Below are 27,158 nucleotides of genomic sequence, written 5' to 3' on the forward strand. Positions count from 1 at the left end.
TAGGTGAACAGGACTCGTGGCACATGCATTTTTCATCATAATCCGATGTCCGACCTCTAAAGCATTTGTTTGACTCCCGAGTTCCTTCAAAATCGTAAAAGAAAAATCCAGATAGAAACGGTGGTTGAAATCGATCGTTCATGTAAGCATTTGTATGATTCAGAGTGCAGGTTTAAGAAAAGCGAATGACACATTACCGTATAAAACGGATACGATACGATCATAGTTTGTAAATCACAACTCGCTAAAATTTTCAAGTGTCCACTATTTTTACTCGCTATTCTTCAAATGTACTCGCATTGTGCGAGTATTTCTCGTTAATTTTGAGCCCTGCATTTAGTGTAAATTAAAAGAATATTAATATCAAAGAATAATTGAAAAACTAATGATTTGGATCTGAACGCTGCTCAGGATGTACACTTGTTTGTCTCGGGCTCGTAACCCTGTCCAGCTTGTTTTGTTTTGTACTGAGATGTTTGTTTATGTTTTTTATTTAATTCGTATTGTTTATTTTATCTAGGATGTTGTCCACTAAGCTAATGATGGGGATTGTAGCACTACCCTGCACACAGACATGGAATGGATTTGCCCAGTCCATTATTAGAAGAGTGACCAGGACTGTTCGTCTCATCAGAGAAGTTTCTCGAGAAGCATTACAAGGTACAGAGCTACATTATTTTAAATAAGTTTCACTTGACCGGCTATCAACTTATATTTTTAAATAATAATTTGTGAACTTTTACCACCCCTTGGGCCCAATGGATATGAAAATGGCTGGTTCAAGTTTTATGATTCATGAATATAATAAAACACTTTTATTAAAAACAGTTCTTAGATTTCAAACATTCATTGTTAAACTTACTAACACTGTTACACATAGTATATATATTGTACCCAATAATCATGTTAACTGCTAGCAAATAATTCAGAAAAGAAAAAAAAATATATACACTGTTTTTATAATCTCTTGTAGAAATAAATCAAGTCTTCTTGTTACATAATTTAAAGATAATATTTAAAAATGAGTCTGAGCTAGGTTTTGTTTGTCACATAAAACTAACGCAATAGTCGATGCCATCTTCGTTTTCTCACTCTACAGAGGGATTTCATGTAGGTACTCATTTCTCCCGAGTGTCTTGACATTCACCAGCTGGCAACATTATGTGACTCGATCAGCTCAGCCTCATTTACATTCTCAATTTTGGCAATAACTGATCATTGAAATTTTTTAGGGACTTGTATGAATGGGCAGAAGAATTTTATTTAACTGACCACCCCATCATTGCCTGCTGTTGGAGACTGAACACTTTATTGAAAATTGCTGGGTGTAGCAATCAGTGGGTGTCCTTATTTGCCCTGAGAAGAGTCAGAGAAGTATTCATTTTTATTGCAAAAAGTTTAGTTCATGTAATGAGCATGAACACACATTTTACAGTTATCTCCCTTAGACTATGTAAATTATAATACAGCACTTGCTATTGATGTTATTTTACATATTAATGTTGATTGAATGTTGTCAATTTGGTTCATAGTCAAAGATATGAGTTATAGCTGCCTGTATTGTACCAGTTTACATACAGTTACCTACAGAATTAACAGTAGATTACATGTACCTGACTCCCCAGGTTACCTGAGTGATTATTGCTGTTGGTCTGCATCCATCATTGTGTTTCGTCTGTCGTGCATTACCAGTATTGAACATGTTATATACCTGTCTTTAGATGGGACGTATTAACTTAAGGTAAAGCAATGTCTGTATGTCCGTCTGTAAATGTAATGTGAAGTATTATGGTACAGCAATGTCTGTATGTCCATCTGTAGATGGGATGTATTATGGTACAGCCATGTCTGTATGTCCATCTGTTGATGGGATGTATTATGTTACAGCAATGTCTGTATGTCTGTCTGTAGATGGGATGTATTATGGCACACCAATGTTTGTATGTATGTCTGTAAATGGGACGTATTATGGTACAGCAATGTCTATATGTCCGTCTGTAGATGTGGAGTATTATGGTACAGCAATGTCTGTATGTCTGTAGACTGTAGATGGGGTGTATTATGGTATAGCAATGTCTGTATGTCCAACTGTAGTAGGGAAGTATTATGGTACAGCAATGTCTGTATGCCCGTCTGTAGATGTAATGTGGAGTATTATGGTACAGCAATGTCTGTATGTCTGTCTGTAGATGGGGTGTATTGTGGTACAGCAATGTCTATGTCTGTAAATGGGGTGTATTGTGGTACAGCAATGTCTGTCTGTAGATGGGGTGTATTGTGGTAAAGCAATGTCTGTATGTCAGTCTGTAGATGTGGAGTATTATGGTACAGTAATGTCTGTATGTAGATGAGACATATTATGGTACAGCAATGTCTGTATGTCAGTCTCTAGATTGGGTGTATTATTGTGCAGCAATGTCTGTATGTCCGTCTGTAGATGTTGTGTATTATGGTACAGCAATGTCTGTTTGTCCGTAGACTATAGATTGGGTGTATTTTGGTACAGCAATGTTTGTATGTCTGTCTGTAGATGGGAAGTGTTATGTTCAATCAATGTCTGTATGTCTGTCTGTAGATAAGACGTATTATGGTATATCAATGTCTGAACGTCTGTCTGTAGACGGGGCATACCATGGTACATCAATGTCTGTAAGCCCGTTTGTAGGTGGGACGTATTATGGTACAGCAATGTATGTATGTCTGTCTTAAGATGGGATGCATTGTCCACCATCTGAATACTTTATTATGATGTATGAAATGCCCTCTAATTTCAAGAATTTTAGGGGTTTTAGGGCGCTGAAATAAGATTTCATTCCCATGCTAAAAAAGCAGGTATTTTCCCATTTTGTACTGTGAAATTCCCAAAGAATGAAAACAAATCAAAGCAGGGTAGCCTAATTGTTCATAAATCTTCACTGGCCCATAAATTACAATTTTTGCCTCAAATTTGTTATGTAGACTTAATATTGTGGCCTCTGCTTATTTGAATGAAGTACGTAAGCTTTGACCAAATTGAAAGTCAGAAAGAGTCCAGTTCTATTCACTCTGGATTGGTTTTCTCCCTACTTCTTTGTATGAAACATTTCTCCCAAGTTCAAACAAATGCCATTATTTTTCCCAATTGCAAAGGCCCAGACCCTTCCAATGAAAACCTTAAAAAACCAGAATTTAAAATGTAAAATCCATTGCCCCTTTGCCAAGGTCAGGCTCCAAAACAGGGTCAATATAGGAAACTTATCATTGCCTTTGTATCCTTATTATTACATATAACCAATGCTCAGGTGACCGATAAAGCCAGTGTTTAAGTCTCCTGTTTAGAAGATAACAAGCTGGCTTCTTTTGACAAAATTCATGAAGATTTTAATTTGTTGAAACTTTCATTTACTTGTCTGATTTCTGGTCATTCCAGCACTCATTGTCACTTTGGTTTTTCAGCTCCCTGGGCCTCATGAGATGGTGACACCTTGCAGTAGGAGCAGTTCCTACCGATATCTCTTAAAAGCAGACAGAGGTTCTCATAGCATCTGATCCATTTCTGAAGACAAACTTTTGTATGGAGCTGGTAAAATTTCTATCTTTTATTAGCTTGTTTGAGCTATAAGCTCAAGTGGGCTTTTCTGATCACCCATTGTCTGTTGTACATCTGTCTGTCAAACTGTCAGTAAACTTATTTTCAACTTCTCTACAATCACATAGCCCAATTTCAACCAAACTTAGTACCGTTAAAGGATTAAATTCGTTACCTTCAAATGTTAGATAATCAACAAATGAAAAAAGATAGCATTGGGTCATTTAAGAATCATCTCCATATAACTAATGAGCTAGAAATGACGAAACCTCTATAAGTCATGTGAAACCTTCATGACATATTGTAAATTGTTTTGAAGTCTGACTCCAGAGGATAGGATTTATAGGGTTATCAGTGCCTGGGAAGGACAAACACAACAGGCCAATGACCCCATTTATTGTAAAACGGTGGGGACATTCTGAAATTTATTGGGCTGAAATGATATATATTGGGGCCATTTTTTCTTACCGAAATTTATCCATTTTCCGTCATCATTGTCGTAGGGGTCATCATAAACTTTTCACATGTTCATCTTCTTCTCCAGAACCAGTGGGCCAATTTCAACAAAGCTTGGCACAAAGCATCCTTGGGTAAAGGGAATTCAAGTTTTCTTCAAATGAAGGGCCACACCCTTCTCCAAGGGGAGATAATAGCCAAATAGTGAAACTATATTAACATCTATAAAAAAAATCTTCTTCTCAAGAACCACTGGGTCAATTTCAACCAAACCTGACACAAAGGGATTCAAGTTTGTTCAAATGAAGGGACAGGCCCCTTTCCAATGGGGGTTAACTGCGAAATAGTGAAAATACATTGACAACTTTTTAAAAACCTATCCAGAAACAATTGGTAAAATATAAGCCAATCATGGCACAAAGTATCCTTGGGTAAAGGGGATTCAAGTTTGTTCAAATGAATTAGGGCCATACTCCCTTCAAATGGATGATAATCACAAAAATGCAAAAATAGGGTGGGGTTGTTTAAAATGATCTTGTTAGGAACCACTGGGCCAGAAAAGCTGAAATTTACATGAAAGATTCCTGACATAGTACAAATTTAAGTTTGTTAAAATCATTACCCCCGGGGTTCATTAGGGCCACAATGTGGGATCAAACTTTTACAATCAAATGTATAGGTAAAATCTTTAAAATTTTCTCAAGAACCACTGTGCCAGGAAAATACAAATTTACATGAAAGCTTCCTGACATAGTGCAGATCCAAGTTTGTTAAAATTATGGCGCCCGAGCGTAGGATAGGGCCATAATAGGGGATCAAAGTTTTACATATCAATATACATGTATAGGGAAAATCTTTTAAAAATCGTCTTTTGAAAATCACTGAGCCAAAAAAGTTTGCATTTACCAGAAAGCCTCTTGACATAGTGCAAATTCAAGTTTTTTGAAATATGCCCCCAGGAGAAGGGTGGAGTCAAAATAAGGGATCAAAGTTTTATATACAAATATAAAGGGAAAATCTTTAAAAATCTTCTTCTCAATAACCACTGGGCCAAAGAAATTTACATTTACTCGAAAGCTTCCTGACATAGTGAAGATTCAGTTTTATAAAATTCATGGACCCTGGAGGTAGAATGGGGCCACAATAGGGATCAAAGTTTTACATGTAAACATTTGGGGAAAATCCTTATATCCTTAGGATAGAACTATTTTGTGAACTTTACGCTGGAAGGTGAGGGGGTGGAGAACTATTTTCTGAACTTTACGTTGGGAGGTGAAGGGGTGGAGAACTATTGAATTTTACGTTGGGAGGTGAGGGATGGAGAACTATTTTTTTAACTTGATGTCGAGATGTGATGGGTTGGAGAACTGTTTACAGAACTTTATGTACTGAGGTGACATGGATGAGAATTATTTTCTGAACTTTGCGTTGAGACAAGAGGGGATGGAGGACTATTTTCTGAAATTTACTTTGGGAAGTAAGGGGGTGAGAAACTTTTCATTGATTTCGTATAGGAAGTATACAGAGATTAGATATTGTGTTGTGAGTGTTTTTAAATTTAGGTTTGTTATCAGTGTGGTACATTCAGAATGATTACATGGATTTTTTTATACATATTTGTGTTCTAATAGCATAATATAATGGTGGGAAGAAATCATTTTGGTTACCTAGTACTTAATGTTGAAATCAATTTTACAGGGTAGCAGTTACGTAGATGTCCAGCTTATTGATGAGGATAATTTCCCTGAGACTCTAACATTTTGTAGGACATGGATAGCTTTATTGCTGTAGAAAATGTCAGGTTTGTTAATGAAATTAAGTAAAATGTTTTATGCCTCATTCATGCCATGGCTGGGGCATATAGTATTAACCCTTTTTAGCTCACATGAGCTGAAAGCTAAAGTGGGCTATTCTGATCACATTTTGTCCAGCATCAGTCTTTTCGTCTCTTCATGCACTTTTAACATTTTCGACTTCTTCTTAAGCACCACAGGGCTAATATCAGCCACACTTGCCTCAAACCATGCTTGGGTAAAGAGGATTCAAGTTTGTGTAAAATGGAGGACCATGCTCCATCCAAAGGGAAGGTAATAAAAAAGATAGGGTGGAGTCATTTTAAAATCTTCTCAGCAACCGCTAGGCCAGAAAAGTTGAAATTTATATGAATTCTTCCTGACATAGTGTAGATTCAAGTTTGTTCAAATTATGGCACCATGGAATAAGATGGGACCACAATAGGAGATCAAAAATGGTGAAGTCATATTAGAGGATCAGAAGTATTACATAGTAATACATAGGAAAAATCTTTTGTAAAATTACCCCTGAGTAAAGGCAATTGTAAAGCTATGACACAGCTAGTTTTTTTTATGATTGCAATTGGTTGTTATTCGTCGTCGTCCATCATGCGTTAACATTTAAACATTTTTAACTTTTTCTTGAAAGCTACCTGTTCAATTCTTTTCAAATTTAGTATGAAGGACAAGAGGGACATAAATTGTAAATTTCAAGACTCCAGCACCCCTGTGGCATTAGGGGCGGGCCAAAGACTGCCCAAAATTTACCAATTTCCAAAACTCTTCTTGCCTGCGGCACATTTTCACATCTCCTGCAAGATGCCCGTGGCCAGAACAAAGCTCCTAGAAGCTGTGTATATTCGCAAATAACACACACCATGGAACACGGAGGACACGGAGTATCTCCGTGGATTTTCCACCGTGGTCTTTCCACGGTGGGGTGTATAAAACTTGTGTCGTGTACTGTACTATGACAAATATTAAGCAAGCACCTGCACGTTAGTATATTCATCTAGAAACTCCACCGTTTTTAAATACATAATGTAATCTCTGTAATTTCTGCTTCCCTTGTTCATAATAAGCCTTTTGATTTTATGAAATGCTGACCTCCTCATAACATTATTGCATCAAATATTTTCCGTTTTCCATTCCGTTCCGTCTTCCATTCCGTTTTCCGTTCCGCGTTTTAGCAACACCCCAAAGAAAAGAGTGTAGTCAACGACCATGTGTAATTAACTCTCTACATTAAGTGTGGACATTTTATTAACACATGGTATTCTTTTACTAATCGACTAAATTTGATTTTAACATATATTATTTTCCAGATGTTTTAACAAAAGAATTCCGCACAAGTTCCTAAATCTTAGAATGTCCTCTCCAACTAAAGAATTCAAGATTAAATTGTTGGTCATATAGAATTGTTCAAGTTCTCTTGGATTTAGTAAAATGAAAGATTTAATTCTTATTCACTATTGAAAAGTTATCAGCAAGTTGAAGTTCAAATATAAGTTTTGCAGCTGGAGTGAATCTTCAAGGTCACATTATCAAATATAAATTTATCCAAGAGTCTTGTGACAAAGAATCTGATATACAAAATATGAAATCCCCAGCTTAAATAGTTCTGGAGATATGACCTTCTTGGGCTTTTCTTAAAAGTTGGTCAAACTCCAAAGCCAATGTCACAAGTAAAAACTTTGATAGCTAAAATTGTTTTGTCACAAGAAATGCACACATGAAAAATGAATGACCTATCACTTACAATTCAAAAGTGATGAGCAGCAAGGTTAAAGTTTCACCTGAAGTTTGGAAATATATGTCAAACTTCAAGGTCAAGATTGCAAAGTCAAAGACAATGGTGTAAAATGAAAGGTTCTGTCAGAAGGAATCTATATACAAAATCTAATGGCCATACTTTATATAGTTCAGGAGATACTGTCTAAGTTTGAGATTCTTTAAAAAAAGTCAAACGGTAAGATTTAGGTCACAAGGTTGAAATCTCTGGTAATATCAGGAATGTCTTTTTGCATAGAATGCTGATACATGAAATATGAGAGCCATATGACTCGCAATTCAAAAGTTAGTAGTGATGTTAGAGTAGGGGGCAGACATACAGGACAGGACAATATGCCTCCCCCTCCCCGGCTATAATCACAGGCATATACATGTGTAAAACACTTGAATCCACACACCTGCTACACTTGAAAATGATTTGTTTAAGTGAATTGCCTGCACTATCTAATCGTGTTTGCATATTAACATGACTAACCATGACCCTGCTGTTTTTAGATGAAGAATTTCAAAAACATTTCCATATACATCCCCGTAAAAACGTGCGTCCATTATTATGCTTCTGCCCCAACCACCCCAGCCTTCCCCGAGGACCACATTGTGAACAAAATTGAATCTGCACTACCTCAGGATAATTGCATATTGATATGATTAATTATGACCTTATTGTTCTTGTGAAGAATTTTCCTTTATATCTCCATGTAAAACTTTGACCCCCTGATGAGGTCCTACCCAAACCCAGGGAGGCCTTGGTTTTAACAAACTTGTATCTATACTAATCAGGAAACTTTTACATCAATCTAATTTTTTCTGGCCTAGTGGTTCAAGAGACGATTTTTAAATGACCCACCCTATATTTGCCTTTTCTTGATTATTTTCCCTTTGACCCTTCATTTGAACAAACAGTACCCCCGCGGTGGTCTAGAAGTTAGAGTGCACGCCCCACATGCGGAAGGCCGGGGTTCAAATCCTGGCCACGACAGACCTAAGTCGTTAAAACAGGTAGTGACAGTTCCATCGTCAAACGTTCAGCATCAGGTGTGAATGTCACGGGTCCTCGGAGATGACCTTAAAAACGGTAGGTATGGCACGCTAAATTTAAATGTTAAACAAGATACAATCAATCATTTGAACAAACGTGAATTCCCTTTACCTAAGGATGAATGGTACCAGTTTTGATTGGAATAGGCCAAGTGGTTGTGGAGAAGAAGATGATAATGTAAAAAGCAGGGTTGGGAGGTTAATACCGCCCAGGTTTTAACCAGTGGTTTTAACAGTCCCGGTCAATACTCCCCAAGTGGTCAATTGTGATTTAAACTGTCCATTTTCCTATTTTTGTACATTTCTTGCACAGATAAAGATAAATTAAGTCTTTTCATTATACAGATCAATTGCTGATTAATATTTTTAATTAGATAATCAAATGTAATTTCATAAGTTTAATATATTTGGCTTGCTGAAACTGACCGAAATATCTTCAGTACCTACCAGAGGGTCACAGTTCTATAGCATGAGGGTCACAGTTCTATAGCATAGATTGACAATTGGAGACAGACCTGTTAATACATGTACCTGGACAGATTAAGAATAAAAGGTAGCTGGACATTACCTGAGCACAGGAAGCAGAGTTGACAGGTATTAATAAGCATAGGCTGGGACCAGAGATGACCAGTGTGCCTGTTATTGTTATGAAAACATCGCCAACCCACCCCCTCAAATGTTTATTATTCAACAGTTAAAATGAAGATTGATGAAACAATACTTATAGGTAGTTCTTGTTAAACTAAGGAATTTGAACAGAAACTTTTGCTGCATCTTCCCCAATTCAACAGAGTCAATTGTACATTATTTATTTAATATTGTCACTTATCAGTATATTATAAACTGATAGTGCATGTTATGAATTACAGTATTTACCATAATGGTCACTTAAACGTTTAAAATAAATAACACAGACAATAATGACCAAATAATTTTCAATCGACCAGTATTAACTAGTATTGACTGGTTTTAACTAGTATTATTGACCACCGGCCCAGTCAATACTCATATTGACCACTTTTTTGCCAACCCTGAATTAAAAAGTCAATAACAACAGATAAATTTCAATAGGAAAAGCTCACTTTGTATTGTGGATATTGGCCTGGATAGTTTTGTGTGTTTAGAGCACCTGCCTATTACATATGTAATACAGGGGTGTCGGGTTTGATTCCCGGTCCAGTCAAACCATGGCTATCGGTTTGAATAGCTCAGTGGTTAGAGCACCTGACTAGTAATACAGGGGTCTGGGGTCCAATTCCTGGTCGTTATATCATGGGAATGAAGGGCCTTTGATTCGATTCCCGGTTCAGTCATATCTTCTTTTCCTTCCCATTACATCTACATATCACATACTATCCTTGACAATTCAGTTTGATATGATTACACTTTGTTTATTTTGTAGGACGGTGGAGATTTAGATAAGTGGTGTGATGTTATTGATGGTAAACAGAAGACTGTGACCTTGAATCTGAAGATCTGTGATGAAGACTGGACGTTTGGGGTCACTCTCTGTTACAGTACTACAAATCTAAGTAAGTACTCAGTAATAATGTAAGACTGAACTCTGTATCATGTTTATCTAATATATACATTGTAAAATCAAACACAAATTAATTCACAAACAAAATAATGTTCTGTTAAACTCACAAAAACAAGTACATGTTACACATCACAAACAGAGGTCTGTAATGTACACAGGACTGTAATTAACAAGGGAATGTAATTAACACAGGGCTGTAATTAACAAGTAGAAGGAATTAACACAGTTCTGTAAATTACAGTATATTGAGCTGTGTAATTAACACTGTGTAGAGATGTGTAATTAACACTGTGTTGGTAGATGTAATTAACACTGTAGAGCTGTGTAATTAACATTTTATAGATATTGGATTTTCTTCATTTTAGCAGTGTCATGCTCAGCCACAAAGAGGTTGTCTCTGATGTCCACACATAAACCCCATGGAAACTCTAAATCACAGTGAATGTAACGGAGGAACTGTCCGTCCTGATCTAGGATGTGGATACGGTTATTGTGAGGGTCTGCTGTCAGGATGTGACTCTGGCTGTCTGTAGTGATGCCGTATGGATAAAATGATTGCTCGGTATTAGAGGGATGACCAGTGTATCTAAATCGGAGTTTTCCTGACTGATTGACCACCACTACTGCTCTAGCGTTACAGTCAGCCACACAGATATCCAGGTTCTTGTTCTCACTGAGGTATTTAATGTAACCATCAGATGAGTAGAGAGGACGACCCTGATCATCAAACTGAATGCTTTGTTTCTCTGTGGAGCCGGAGTAACGCACGACTTTGGATTGTTTGAGATCATCACTGATCATGGTAACCAGGAGATCGTTACCCGCGGTACAGCAGACAGAGAGAGGTACCCACCCCTGTAGTGTGATCACGGTCTGTATCTGTTTATTCTTAACAATGTTTATAGTGTTATCATTATAGTCAGTATAAACAAGATCTCCGTCCCGTGTCACTGCTATGTCTGTTGGTCTGTTCCCTGACTTGGTTTGTATTGATGTCAGTAGTTTACTCTGGAGGTTGAGCAGCTTCATGGTTTCGTTCTCCCCGCGTGTCCAGACTTGATCTTCACTCAGACAGCTAACACTGTATAGATAGTCATACCCAGTGTCTATGGTGGCGGTGACGCGCGGCTCATCAAGCAGTGGTTTGACTGGAGGAGACGATACAGCTTCTGCTGACTTCATTGTGTCGCCATGTTCTGTGTTAATGGATAATGGCGACAGAGAACCGAACATTTCATTGAGCTGATCTTTGTTTATTTTCTGAGGAGAGAGACTCGGTGCTGTAACTCGGACTTTAGGGGGTAATGTTCTAAATTCGGAATTTCTAGATTTGTAAGTAGAGGTTAAGGAGACGTCATTTGATTTTAGCATTGATTTCAAGTCGGACATGATCTGTTTGAGTTCCGCCATTTTCTGTGTGATTTCTTCTGTGTTTTTATGTAGCGCGTCCAGATGTTTAGTTTTCATCTCCGCAATGGCGGATTTCCGTCGGTTGACAATGGCGGTGATCTCCCGGTGCAGGATTTCTCCTTGTTCATCGGCACCTGTCGTCAGTTTCCCGTATTTCCTTTCTAATTCGGCTTTCTCAGTTTCGACATCAGACGCCATTTTTTCATATCGGGGATACATTCTCTTCTCTAATTCTTCTAGATCTTTTTGTAAACTTTCTGTTTTAGCGCTGAGTTTTTCCAGAATATCTGATATTTCGTGACCTTTGTGTTTTCCAAATAAGGCGCAGGTAGAACAGACAGGAATGTCGCATTTTTCACAGTAATGTTTGCATTGTTTATCGGCGTGGTCTGGACATTTGTGGTAGTTAGGTGTAGACTTTCTGTGTAAAAAGGGCACGACTTTGTGTCTTTTAGACGAATCTGAGACATGCTTTCCTGCACAGTTAACACAGAGATTTATATTACAAAGTTCACAGTGACTCTGTAGGGGGACAGTTTCACAGAGGTCACACAGTAGGACTTCCTGAGCACTGCGCCGGGGATGCATTTCTGATGCCGGGATCACACGAGAAGTTTACTGTTAATTAAATAAAAACGGAATTTCATTTAAAGATGTTGACAGATTAAAACAATTAACGAAATAGAATTATAGTATGATATAAAACACAGCGGTCATTACTATAATAATAATTTAGTCTCACCTTAAAATCCAACATGGCCTCCCTGTTCTTTCGACCTTCCGTCTAGTCCTGAGCTTTAAATACCTGTGCGGCGTGTCAGCCTGTATACACTATCTACGTGTTATCGCTTGAGTAAATATATAGTTTTAAAGTTTTGTTTGACCTAGTTTATGTTGGGTAGTTTTGCTAACATTTACGTCAGACATATAGATTTCCTTTCATTAAAAAGTTGGAATCTGCAAACAATGTATAGATATAACTTTTTTGATTATATCCCTTTTTACATTGAATTCGGCCTTTTGTACAAATACAATCATATTTATAGCTAGAAAAAAAAAAAGCGATTAGCAATATTCATATTGGACGCAGGGAGGAGGGGGGGGGGGGGTGTAGCGGACCACTGTTTGGGGGGATTTCATGCAGCGGACCTGTTTTGTACCAATTACATATCTTTGTTTTGATATACTTAACATTTTTTTCTGTTGTAGAATGAGTTGAGTGGAATAATGAACCTCCAGATGTCTATGTACACGTGTTTGAATAAACTGTAGCGCATGTGAGCTTATCCTGTATTATGTGTTCGAGTTTTTATTTCTTTAATATTTTAGGATTTAATGAATTAGTGGAGCGGCGGATCCAGGAAGTTTTGAAAATGGGGGGGGGGGGGGGGGGTACCATTAATTTTGAATTTCAAAGGAAGGAGGGTCCACCCAATCTCTATCCGGAGTTCCTTGCTCTCACTTACACCTGTTACATGTAACATCTCAAAATAAGCAATGTTATTCCACATGTAAATCCACTTTTTTTACGGCTAATAAAACTAAGAACTATTTTATAAAATATCTGGAAAATGTAGGACAAGCAACTATTTGTATATTTTTTTCCATTACTATATATTCTTAATGTACCTATCTATAGGCCTGGTGCAATAGAACTACCCAATATCTATGTTTCAACCCAAATCAATGCTTCTTGTGTCACAAAAAGACTTGACATGTGCTCAATATTTATTTATTTACATATATTTTTGTAACTGAAGTCAAAACCATACTTTATTTGAGCATACGTGCCATTTTACAAAAATCTTGTAAAACCCTTGAGACGTTTACAGAGGTGTAAGGAACGATAACTCTGGGTAGAGATTGGGGTCCTCCCTCAAACTGCGTTATTTGATATTTAGTCTTTTGACGAAGGGGGTGTCCAAGTCCCAGACCTCCCTCTGGATCCGGCACTGTAGTGGATTACAACGCCCAAACCTCCCTCTGGATCCGACACTGTAGAGAATTACAATTCCCAGACCTCCCTCTGGATCCGACACTGTAGTGAATTACAACTCCCAGACCTCCCTCTGGATCCGGCACTGTAGTGAATTACAACAGAGATTATAAAAAAGGACTTCCTTCCAGTGATTTATTTCATAATGATGTGTTTGTTATTATATGGCGGATCCAGAGGGGGTCCGGACACCACCCCCTTTTCTTGGTTCAATTTAGAAAAATCGTAATGTTTCACAATTTTGACCATTTCATTTCAATTTGTTTAAAAAATATATTTCTCCGATATCTCTTTTTTTTCAAATTAACATGTTTTTAGAAGATTTTATCCGTAGATTAAAAAAAAATTAGCAAATAATATTCTATATTTTCATTAATATTTTTTTTGTTAAAAAAATTAGAACGTCTATCTGAGTCGTTTTGGCTTGTTTTCTTAGATAATCATATTTTGCATGAAAGGTGAAGATAACGAACAGTGATCAATCTCATAACTCCTATAAGCAATACAAAATAGATAGTTAGGCAAACACGGACCCCTGGACACACCAGAGGTGGGGGATCAGGTGCCAAGGAGAAATAAGCATCCCCTGTCGACCGGTGTCACCCGCCGTGAGCCCTATATCCTGATCAGGTAAACGGGGTTATTCGTAGTCAAAATCAGTGTGCCAAGAACGGCCTAACAATCGGTATGAAACACTTTAGACAGCATTTGACCCAGTGATAGGTTGTATTAACGAACTAGATCGTTCAGTATAACGACCATATCAAATCACAGCGAAAATTGGACTCTAGAGTATTTTATTTGGAAACAAAGTGCCGTTTTTATCATTCCGGGATAAATCACAAAAATTGATATAAAGTTATTGAGAGCTTGTATAACTTTTTCGATGGTAAAATCACACTTCATAAGAGGTGTTTTAACGAGCCATTAAATAAAGATTTATTTTAATGAGTTACCGTAAGATTTCTTAAAAAGTATGAGTAACATAAAAGTTTCGTTCAAGAAGCAGACAATTTAAAAGTAAAAAAGAAGTGCCAGTGTATTTTATTATACCGGTAGAAGGCCAATCTCTAAAATTTACAAAAAGCGTGAAACGATTACACGAATCGAAAGAGGGATGAGATAGACTGGGAATTCACAGATTTCAGAGAAATTATTGCCACCAAAAAAAAATATCAAAAAAGGGGGGTTAGTAATATCCATACTTCAGGTGCCTGTGCTGAAACCAAGCCGCACAAAAATTATGTTTGATCAAAATATGTACATCATACGAAAGCCCAGTGGCGGATCTAGAGGGGGGGGGGGGTGGGGTTGCGACCCCCCCCCCCCCTTTGGATTCACTAAAAAGAGAAACTATAGCGTTATTAAAATCCTAGGCGATGGAAATTGTTTATACAATTGTGCGTCAATATTTCTATCAGGTGATGATAATTTAAATTATCTTTTATATAGCTTGTATCTGTAATATTTCATTTTATTTATTTAAAAAAAAATGAATCACTGGGAGTAAATCGGAATGCATTTTAAAACAGGATTCGTTTTAATATCAAGAGTGACGGATCTACGTCTGATAATTATACAATAACATTAATCCAAATTTGAATTTAGAAATACAAATTGATAGCATTCCTGTTAAGTTGTCGTTTAACTATGTTAACGTACGTTATAACAACTCTCATTTCAGTGGCTTATTTAAGGGGGGCGCAGCCGGCGCCCCCCCCCCCTTAAAATTTCCAAATCTAAGTTAAATCGTAGTATATTGTTTAGACAAATGTAGTAAACGATAAAAGGAGCAATAATTCCTTTCACTACCGGAGAAATGAATGACAAAAATTGAAAATCTTTTTGATTTCTTGAATTACTTCATTGGGAGAAATTAATTTTTTCCAAAAACCCTTAAAATTTGCGTCATTTTACTCATTTCACCTTATTAAGAATGATAGAAAATAGTAAAAAGGACTTAAATAGGAGACATATTTTAAACCCTATAAAATCTGTAAAATCCAGGAACTTCCGGGGGCTTCGCCCTGGACCCATTGGGGGCCTCAAGGTGGTCCCCAAACCCTCTGCCTCATAAAGTGGCGCCCTTCGCTCTAGCTCCGTAATCGCAATTCCTAGATCCGCCCCTGCATTTCCTCTTTAACCCCCCCTCCCTTTGAAAAAATTCTAGATCCACGCCTGAAGCCTATTAGTATCATTTAAAAAAAACAACATTCCATTATCTCGTAATTACGAGAAAAGATCTCGTAACTGAGAAAAGATGTAATTACAAAAAAAATGTTCACGTAATAACGAGAAAATATTGATATAAAGCCGAGTTACACATCTCATGGATAATTCTGGAAACGCGTTTGATACTATTTCCCTCTTTGTTGATTGGTCAGCAAATCGAAGTGATCTTATTCAAAGTGTGTGTGACGGTACATATTGTCGTCTGATGATCTTATTCAAAGTGTGTGTGACGGTACATATTGTCGTCTGATGATCTTATTCAAAGTGTGTGTGACGGTACATATTGTCGTCTGATGATCTTATTCAAAGTGTGTGTGACGGTACATATTGTCGTCTGATGATCTTATTCAAAGTGTGTGTGACGGTACATATTGTCGTCTGATGATCTTATTCAAAGTGTGTGTGACGGTACATATTGTCGTCTGATGATCTTATTCAAAGTGTGTGTGACGGTACATATTGTCGTCTGTGTGTGACGGTACATATTGTCGTCTGTGTGTGACGGTACATATTGTCGTCTGTGTGTGACGGTACATATTGTCGTCTGTGTGTGACGGTACATATTGTCGTCTGGTGTCGCATGACATAGAAACGCTAAATACCTATAATTTTCGTACCGGGTTATAATTTACGTTCCGGTCCACCTAAGTTTAGTTCCGGTCATAATCACACTTTTAGAAATATGAAATGCATATGTTTACGCACATTTCTTGTGGGTTTTATTTCTTTCATCGGGTTATACAATAATCAAAGACTAATATCATTAGAGCCGGATTATTTATCCGTCTAATTTTGTGTTCTCAAAATATGTCAAATCAACAGGACCCAGTTGCACGAAGATCTTTTCTCGTAATTTCGAGATAATTATCTCGTAATTACAAGATAGTGAAAGGTGAATTTATTTTTTATATGATACTAATCGGCTTTCGTAACATCACGCCATTCCCCCAGAAAACATGAAACCTGGGCAGTGTTTCATAATTATAAATAACATTCTACGAACCTGATCCGGATATATTTTGTATCCATTTAATCAAATTAATGTCTGCTGTAAGTAAAAGTATTTTGTCAGATTACGCTATAAAAGTCACAAGGTCATTTTTACGTTACGGACAGCAACTTTGTGCGCTTTGTCATTGAACTCGTCTTTCAGCAATCGAACATGCAGCCATGCAAGTCAAAGTCAAGTGAGTTAAAGTAAGAACTGAAAACTATTGTTATCAAAACAATTGCAGTTGTCCTGGTTATGGAAAACGAGTGAAACAGGTATACAAACTTTACACATTTTCTAGTTCTCCAGAACTACAGTGCCACTTTCTACCAAACGTACTGTAAAGCATTCTCTATTCAAAATTGTTCAAATGAAGGGTCACGCTATTTTCACAGAGGAAATAATTAAAATATAGTGAAAGTATTGCGGCATTTAAAAAAAGATATTTTGTCACTGGACTTGAACAGACAAAACTGATACAAAGGCGTCCTTAATGAGTGGGGATTTAAAATTGCTCAAAGCATGGCTCCACAGGGGGTAGAGTTTGTCCACAATCGGGGATAAAAGTTTTAAGAGAGAATGTTTAACAGTCTTCATCTCAATTATAACTTTTTTTTTAACTGAATTTATTTCTCATCACAATTACACAATTGTATACAGAGATTTAGTACATATATTTTATATAAAAGTGATGGTAATATGTCACTAAATGTTTTAAGGCATGCCTGAGTATGGAGATAGGCAACATATGCAATTTTAGATTCGAGTAGTCATTGGGTCGGGGAGCAAAGTTTATTAATATTTCTTGTAAAGGAACACAATTTTCTTAGAAAAGATTGCTTGTTTGAATTCATTATATTTTTAAAAGTGATGATGTTTTTGAAACGTATTTGTTTTGGTGATAAACATTGTTTTCTTATATCAATCAGAGATTTGCAATTAAACATGTAGTGGAATTCATCACCAATTTCATTTAAATCACATTTATTACAATGTCTTGTTTCTCGGGGCTCGTTTCGCCAGCGTCCACTTTCAATAGGTAAATGATGATTACAAGTTCGAAATTTACAAAAGGTTATAGCATCTTTTCTGGGTAGGATATCCAAATATTTTTCAAATTTTAATTCATCCTTGTACATTCTATAGTTTATAGTTTTTGATAGTGTTTTGATGTCAGAATTCCACTTTTGCTTGAATTGATAGAGTAAAATAAGTTTTACTTTTGACTTTAGCCAGTTTGGATTACATGCGTTATTTTGCCAAATGTTAGAAAGTCCGCAATTGTTAAGGATATTTGACACGTTCTTGAACCAATCAATCTCTTTCGCGTATTGGTTTGTAACATTATTACCCAGTTTTAACAGGAGATTCGCTATTTTTGTTTCTTTACTAAGTGCAATTTTGTGCCAAAATGAGATAATACGCGTTGTATTTGTATGTGCATGGGATGTTGGCCAAGTTCACCGTACACCATGCAGTCGGGGGTAGATTGTTTTAACTTCAATAATAATTTGCAAAATTTAAGGTGGACTCTTTCTATAATTGCATTATTTGAAAATCCCTACACCTCACAGCCGTATAATAAAATGGGTTGAACAATTTTATCAAATACATCTAACTGACACTGTATTGATAGGTTATGCAAACGTCCTTTTTTAAGAATCTCATAAACTGCTTTATTGGCTTTTTCTACTTGTTTTTGTTTGGCTTTTTAATAATAATAACAGTCAATACGTTAATCAGGTCAATATGCAAGCCTCCCCACGTAGTGTACAGGGGTTTGTGTGGAAACACCAGGACCCCCCCCCCCCCCCTCCCAAAAGAAAATAACTTGGGTTCTCTACACTAGCCCTGTGCGTATTGTAGGTTAAAGTTTCTTCAATTCATGTCCCCAAGGGTAGGTTGAGTCCACAAGAGGACAACAAAGTATAGGGACATACATTGTAACTCTTTAAGATAATCTCAAAATCAAAATTGTCGTCATTAGTCGTATATTCATATTGTAATCGTCAACAGATGGTGCAGATTCAAGTTTGTTCAAATGATGACCCCCAGGGGTAGAGTTCGGCCATAATAGTTGATCAAAGTTTTACGTGAGGGTATACATTAAAAGGACAACAGGACAATGGTAAATTATTATTGATATACAAACATCCTCAGGTAGTATTCAATTCAGTATTAGTTCAAACAATGGTCCGGGGAGGGGGGGGGTCTCAACAGAATGCGCTCATGAAGTCTGCTAGCATAAATCGTGGCAGTCCATGCCTTCGCGTATTTTTCGAAATGAAATTTAGATAAAATGACATCTGCAACAACATCCCAAGAACGTCAACTCAAAGTGAACGTGTCAATTTCAGTCATGTCGCGGTTCTACAGGAGACGAGAAACCGGACAAGATTGAACGATTTGTTTATAGAAATGTAGCACAGACCGACAGTAATTCACAAACTCGACTCCTGTCCAGGTGCAACTGGTGTCGAAGTTAATCGATACCTTAATAATTAAAATAATATTACCTTAAACAAAATAATAAAATTGATTAAACTTCAGTTTCTAAGACTCCACAGGAGACTGAAAACTACCACGTCGACTAGAATTTGAATATCACGAACATTTTTTATCGAATGTAAATTTTACTATCATCCTTGCCTGTTTATATATATTGCTGAAGCCTATAGGTGCTGGGATATACGATGAATTAAATTTCAACCGCTAAATCATTAACGTGGCGGGCACCTCTTAATTGGCCGCCATATGAATCAACTTGCGGTCATCACTTAATTTATATGACGGGCGCTGCTTAGTTTCTCTCTCTCTCTCTCTCTCTCTCTCTCTCTCTCTCTCAGTCTCATGTCTCTCTCTCTCTCTCTCTCTCTCTCTCTCTCTCTCTCTCTCGTAACCCCCTCTCCAATAATTAGTAATGTGTATGCTCTACTATTAAGAACATTACCGTTTGTCGATCTGCAGTTAATTGAAAAAGGTTATATGAATGTTCATGATATCAGATGCATGTAGACATATGCGCGCACGAGAACATATTATGGGAACTTAATATATACCAACATACCAGACGTAGAACTGGGGGGGGGGGGGGGGGGGGGGGGGGGGGGGGGGGGGGGGGTGCCACTTCAGCTTTTTTGACGTAAAGTTTATTTCCGGGTTTTCACTTTACCTGCAAAAGTTAGTTATTTAACATGGAACATAAGACATATTGGAGGATTGGCCCCGCCCCACTCTTCTGGTGACACATTGCAGTAATGAATGTAACTGTGAATGAACTGATGAATCAAAGACGAACGGACCCCACCCCCAACCCACCCACCCTCGGGCCCCCACCTTCTACTTCAGGAATATGGAGCTTGGGCAAAAAAAATTTTAAGATTCCTTTTCTGCATATCAATAACTTTAGAAGATAATTCTCCTACGATGTTCCCAACAGTTTTCAACATGATGCTACATTTGTACGTAGAGATCTGCGTTCGACCGCCTCTAGAAAATAGATACACTCGTAACTCAGCAGTAGAAATTTAATTCTTTTTACAAATTAATAATGAATAAATGATCTTTATATTCAAAGTCGGACATGCAAACAATGAACATGAGGTATATACTACGTTTTTACCAGCTTGCACACTGGTGTGTGTGTGTGTGTGTGTGCGTTTGTAAGCGCCTGAATCACGCTACACGAGTATGAACACACACCTTTTATCCCACTACATTTTTTCTTCCCACTACATGCACCCGTGTAGTGGGAAGTATTTCGTTCGGAAACGTTAACTCTCATCACACTCGATTCAAAAAATATATAATAGTCATATGTGTCGGTTTCCGGTGTGTACGTGAATTTTGTCACACACAATCACGAGTCCAAAAGAACAGTTTACACACTTAGCTCCATTGCGTTAAATGCGCATGCGCAATGAGAATTTCCTGTTTAAAGATGGCGACAACTGTTCTCAGTAAGTATAATATTTACGTTGGTATTAGGGAATTATTTCGTTCTTTTCTAAAAGAGAGTTGTGGTAGAAGGCTAAGAAAAGGTCAGTCATAACAATTAGAGTTTAGAAAGAACTAATAGTGACGTCACATGAATGCTAAATTAAATATCCAAGGGGATATTTCTTGGTTAAAAAGTGTCTATTTTAAAATCAAGATTTGTTATTATAAATCTGACATTTTATTATCATCACTTATATTTATTTAATAACGGACCTGAATTTCAATAACTTTAGACCAGAATATTCAAAAAATCATATTTGTATAATCGACAAAATTAGTAAATCTAAGACAAAAATACAACTAGTGCAATTATATGGACAAGTATATATTCATTTAAAAAATAATAAGCAAGAAATACACACTAGCAAATTAATCTCTTTCACTCTGACATTTATCGTGATTTTAATTTTAAGGATTGATAGAATATAGAAGCTAATGCAGATCAACTTTTCTCAGAAAATATGTCATATTCACAAGGAAAGCGTGCAATAAGTGTTTCAAATTTATGTGATTTATTATGTCTTTTCCTTTCTTCATTCTAATTGTTTTGTTGATCGTAATATAAATCTGGAAAAAGAAGCAAGTTGTCCCAGGCAACCCTTTGTTTGTAATAAGGGCTACTGAATAGGTAATCCTTTGAGGAGAGACTACCAAAACTCATAAGTCACAAGCTCTGGCATAAATTTTGCAGGTCTTCATTTGTAGTGATTGGAGATTAATTGATTGTTAGAAAGAATTGGAAACTTGAGAATCAATTAATAAGTTATTAATTCCCTTTGAATTTCAGAGGAGAAAGATTGTGGTGAGAGAAATGAGAGAAAATAAACTTTTTAAAAAGCTTTTAAGTGCACTTTGTATCAGTTTGCATTCACTTATTAAACTATCATGCAGGGTTATAATACAGATGTTCAAGTGATATATTTAATCAATTTCATAATTGATAATAACAATTTATTAATTTGCTAGCAGATGATAAAAAATTTAACTGATTAGCAATTATTGGGGATCTTTTCAATCAGATTATCAATTTAATCAATCAATAGGTACATTACTTTGAATCATGGTACTATAATGAAAGATTTTTAAGCAAAACAATGACTATGTTGATATTGACTATGATATTCAAGCAACTGCCAAATACTTTCCCGATTATTATTAATTTGTGTAGAAAGAATGCATCCATTGATCATAAATTTAGCAAACAATCAATCTAATGCCCATTGTGAATTTAGCTGCATAACTGTAGCTTTCGTTAAGTTAAAACACTTGCAATTTATTGCACACAACACACAAACCTGTACAATGTTGGACTTACAGTATTTCTATTATTTCCTAACATGCACAAACATTGAAGACATTTCACTTCAACCTTGGAAAGTGAAGCATGTTAAATTTACATGCAGACAGAGAGTAGCATTTCTACCTGTAAACAAAACCATATAATTTCTCATATGAAAATATGAACTTTTGAAATATTGTGATGGTCAAAAGTAAATACATGTAGATCCAAAAATAGAAATACTGTTTGACTTTAAACAAAAATATAGATTTTCCCTTTTGCTTCATGATCAGGCAGATGCAAAGGGAATGTAAATACTGCAGCACGGTGTCTTGCATGAGCAAGTGGTCTGTCAGAAATACCCGATTTTTTTCCTTAATTGATATTATTTGTATATCTATTAAACTCATTTCTTTACATTTTACATTTCGTCATTTTTGGTTATTTTCCGTAAATACATTTCGCGGGTTTTTGAGCTCATGCACCAGCGCTTAGTATATATACTACTACTGGTCAGTGTTCGGGCAATGCAAGATTCGTTAAAAGCAACAAAGGTCGCTTTTGTATTTCTGTGCTTAAATAGCCTTCCCTCCCACCCAGCCCATTTTCAGTTTTGAATTCATCTGTTTTCATTGGTGATTTTTCAGCTTTGTCAATTTGATGTTTGCTTATTAAAAGCGATCTTGTAACGAACGGAACCAACCTATTCACTTTTTCTGTTTTGTTTTATTATCAAATAGTCAAGAAAATATTTATTTTCGGACGAGGGCACTGAGGGAGAAAATAAAGGGACATGGACACGATTTGAGCTGAAAATTTTCAAATTTTATTTTTTCATTTCTAATGTTTAGAATGCTTAACTAAGGTATTTCTAATGGTCAGCAAAAATTTGAGTGTCAGTTGTCAAAGTACGTGGGAGATGCAGAGCTCACAATTCTTTGTAATAAACAAGGCTTGTGCCATGTTTTTGTTTACATAGGTTGAATATACTAGTAAATGTTTCGTTTAAAGCAGATAATTCTGAACACAATTAAATACTTTCTAGTGTTTGGCATCTCATTTTGGTTTAAACATGCTATTTTCTATTAAGCTATCTATATGTAAACAAAAATATGGCGCAAGCCTTGTTTACTTTACAAAGAATTGTGAGTGCTGTATCTCACTTGTAACTCAACAACTCCTATTCAAATTTTGGTTGACCATTAGAAATACTTTTGTTAAGCATTGTAAACAGTAAAAATGGAAAAATGAAATTTTAAAATTTTCAGCTCAAATCGTGTCCATGCCCCTTTATGATGTACTATTTCTAAATAAATATTTCTGATTACAATCATCAAATTACCTCAAATTCCATTTCTTAAATTCTCATCAGTACTATTTTTAGACAGCAATCCCAATCATGTGACACTCATATCAATGTCCAAAACAACCTGGTTTGTAATTGTAATTCCGGATGAATTTTAAACAGCTGGTAAGGGATGATTTAGAAAGCGTGAAACCTCCCTTAAATATAAATTCCTGATATATATGTTCTTATTTTCATTGCCATAATCAAAAAATGAAATACCTTTTTAGAGCCAGTATGTCACTTTGTAAAAAAGAATTCAAAATAAAAATAAGTATTTAGGCCATGCCAATTTGTAATCTAGTTCGTCGGATTCGCCGCTTCTATTTGTAACAAATCCAAATTATAATATTATCAAAAAATAGTATCCGCCCGCGTGTTCAAAAATATCCGTAAATATTTTTTTTAATTTTTACAACAAGCGCACAAATAACCTTGATGTACATGCTGACAATGACAGAAACGCGGGCTCTCGAGAAATTTCCTAACAGTGTAATACGGTTAAGTTATTCATGATGTCTATCTTAATATGTACGATACTTCATAACACTGGATTGGAAGTTGTTCCTTATGCTGGAATCGAACTGGAAGCCGATGAAACTTTTGAAGCGCTATTCGATGCCACTATTTAAAGAACATTGATAGCATATGATTGATTGTTTGATTACCCTATATATTGACTGAAGTCTCTCTTGAGAATATTTCACTCACATGAAGACATTACCATTGCCGGTGAAGGGCTGCAAAATTTAGGCCTATGCTCAGCGCTTATGGCACTGAGGGATCTTTATCGTGCCAAACCTGCTGTGACAAGGATCTCAGTTTTTGCAGTCCTATCTGAAGGACCGCCCAATTCATTCGCCTCTTACAACAAGCAAGGGGTACTGATCGATGACTATTTTAAACCGGACCGACAGTTAACGACAAATTCACAAAAGGTTTGGTGATGTCATATCAAAATTCAAGAAAATTCTCAAAGCGATGCAATGGATATTGCATTTGCAATGAATGTCAAAACTGGATGTGTCCCTAGCAATATGCTTATCTCTGAATCGAAAGTTTGTAGAAATGAAACTTAAATAAAATGCTTCAAAAAGACCTTATCAGTTAATGTTGCAAAGTACATGTATTAGGTATAAAGAAAATAAGTCTTTGAAACCTGAAATACTTCTTATTTATTGTAAACTATATCAACAAAGTTGAAAAATATTAAGTTTATGTGGTAAACAAATGATATCTGATGATTTTAGATCTTTATTTTTAGGCGCCCGCTTTTTAAAATCACACTTAATTCAATTAAAAATATTTATATTTCTTGTATTCGCTCGCCTCATAATTTTTATCTCCAAAATTAAAAATAATATTTGTGAAATAATTTCGCCCTCTCGCCTCACTTTTTTTGTTTGAAAATCCGAAGAACTATTTTACAAATTGGTGTGGCCTTACATATTTAATATCAATCATATAATAATAATTAATGAATATTACATAAAAACTAAATGTATACATAAACGCTCTTTCCTTCTAGTACATGTTCCCTACATACAATGTTTTATTACAGCCGAGTGCCAATTTGGTCAACATGTTTTATTGCTTATCCTGATTGACAGCTCTATTAGTTGGAACTGATCTAGTGTTTGCTTTCTTCGTTTCTTCTAAAACTGGGTTTAGCATATAAAGATTTCTCCAAGTCCACCCAACGTGCCAATCCTTGTTCTCAGATGACTACAAACCCCGTCCACAACTCGCATGCATTACACATAACACTTTACAACAAGAGCACTGTCCAAAATAAAATAAAATTCTTATGATGTGCAATGGGTTTCAGGTATATATACTCATGTAAAAAAGAAACTGTTCAGTGTAGCTAACTTTTCATAGATAATCGTTGATTAACTCACTGAAAACCACGTATATCAGCAGTTGGTCTGATTTCTTTTGCAAGTTCAAAAATGTGCTTTTTCATAAACCACTTAGCAGTTTAAAAAAGCGCAAACTGCCCAAACCCAGTATATACTTGGATGAATTAGATATTGAATTCATTTCTTAAATAGATCTGAATAGAATTGTTTTCAGGTCACATGTTGCCTCTCTTAAGGAATACATTCTGTAATTACAAGAATGTCTGCTTGCACCCGAGTCTGTTTCACTTGAATTGATCATTGTTCCAGGAATGTCCAGTTCTGCCAAGAATTCCAGATAAAGACTGGACTGTATCCCAGTTGCCTTTCAAAGATGGTCAGGGTACATGTAGTCACTGTAGAAATTCATGACAAATTACCATTTCACTTAAACTCATCATTGTTCCAGAAATGCACAGTTCTGCCCAGAACTCCAGATTTAAAGACTGCATCCCGGTTGCCTTTCAGTGATGATCGGGGTACATGTAGCCTGTCGAAAGTCATGACAAATTACCATATAGTCAAAACTAAAATATCCTAGAATAAGATAAAATTAAGTCTGGTCTATTTTGAAATCTTATAGGCAAAGAAAAATTGCTTTTAAGAATGTCTGATACATACACTTGATAAATTGTAATCTATCTATCCTGCTATCTGGCCACGATATTCAAATCTTAAAAGTACGTATTCCAAAGTTCTGCATGTTTACAAGATATTTACCTTACTCAGCTGTTACTATCAGTATCACGGTCACCATCCGTTTGTCAGTTTGTGATGGTTGGAGCAAAGACGCATTGGGCCCAACATATCTGGGCATGAAATGTAATTCGAAGCATCTCTCCTGATCAATCATTGAGTAAATACTCATCATGTATGATCAATCTATGCTCAGAGTCCAATTCCAAACAACAGGGTCTACAACGTTAATTTGACCTCGATCTGCATTCACTTCCTGTGAAAGTGAAAGTAGCCCAGTAGGCACTGAAATCATGGCTGCTAGCTCGGTTATGACTAGATGGTATCCCTCAAAAGCAGGTGACCCACGAGTTACTTGCCCCTGATCATAGATAGAATGATAAGTCGTACGTCGAATAATTTCGTAAAGAAATGAGTTTACGATAAAGAAGGCAAAGAAAATTGTTGGGATTTTTTTTACTAATTAAGATTACTAATTAAACCCTAATTAGCTGAACTATTAAAAATGTAAGAAATAAATAAAGCAATGAACGCAATATGGAGAGAAATACGATTTGATAGAAAGTATACAGAGTATTATTTAATTAACATAATTAATCAAACCCTAATTCTCTCAGATGTTAAAAACAGTAAGAAATTTGATATAAAAAACTGTAAGGGGCGAGATCAACAGATTGATTTCGGATAAAAATCTAAATTCAAATAGTTAGGGGGAGGAGGGGGGGGGTGTTAAAACTTCTGTAAGTTTCTCTCATCCGACATCGATTACACATTAGTCGAAAAAGGAGAAAGACAAGTGACTGTTAAAACTACATGACGATATTACATTTTAATGAACATTTGATAGTTTTAATCTACACTTTCATTTGTGAATAAACAGAAGATAGGGTATACAGAGTTATTTATACTCGTTTGTTCTTACTTGTTAATCGATTATAGTTTAAACACTCATCATATCTAGTTTAGGGGGTCGTTGTGGGGGCGGATAGGGGGGGACGTAAAAACTATGTGAATTTAGTTTTTTTGTCAGACATTGAACTTTCGATCTCGCCCCTAGGAAGTAGATAAAACAGCGAATGCAACATGGAAAAAAATAATATTTAATAAGAAGTCTTATTAAAAG

At 36.1% G+C, this 27,158-nt stretch overlaps 1 protein-coding gene and 1 long non-coding RNA gene across 2 annotated transcripts; both read right to left on the reverse strand.

The window, feature by feature from the left end:
- Positions 1-10,208: 10,208 nt before the first annotated feature.
- LOC130051063 (E3 ubiquitin-protein ligase Midline-1-like) lies at positions 10,209-12,184 on the reverse strand. Its single transcript, XM_056152353.1, has one exon. It carries the CDS (start codon positions 12,182-12,184, stop codon positions 10,523-10,525), a length of 1,662 nt encoding a protein of 553 aa, XP_056008328.1. The 3' UTR covers positions 10,209-10,522.
- An 11,519-nt stretch (positions 12,185-23,703) lies between these two features.
- Positions 23,704-26,314, reverse strand: LOC130051065 (uncharacterized). The gene is made up of 2 exons (XR_008799473.1): positions 26,060-26,314; positions 23,704-25,829 (listed from the first exon to the last, which is right to left on the reverse strand). It is a non-coding gene; the product is annotated as an uncharacterized LOC130051065 (long non-coding RNA).
- Between the last annotated feature and the right edge of the window lie 844 nt (positions 26,315-27,158).

The sequence above is a fragment of the Ostrea edulis genome, chromosome 10 (genome assembly GCF_947568905.1).
Source record: "Ostrea edulis chromosome 10, xbOstEdul1.1, whole genome shotgun sequence".
NCBI classification, from domain to species: domain Eukaryota; kingdom Metazoa; phylum Mollusca; class Bivalvia; order Ostreida; family Ostreidae; genus Ostrea; species Ostrea edulis.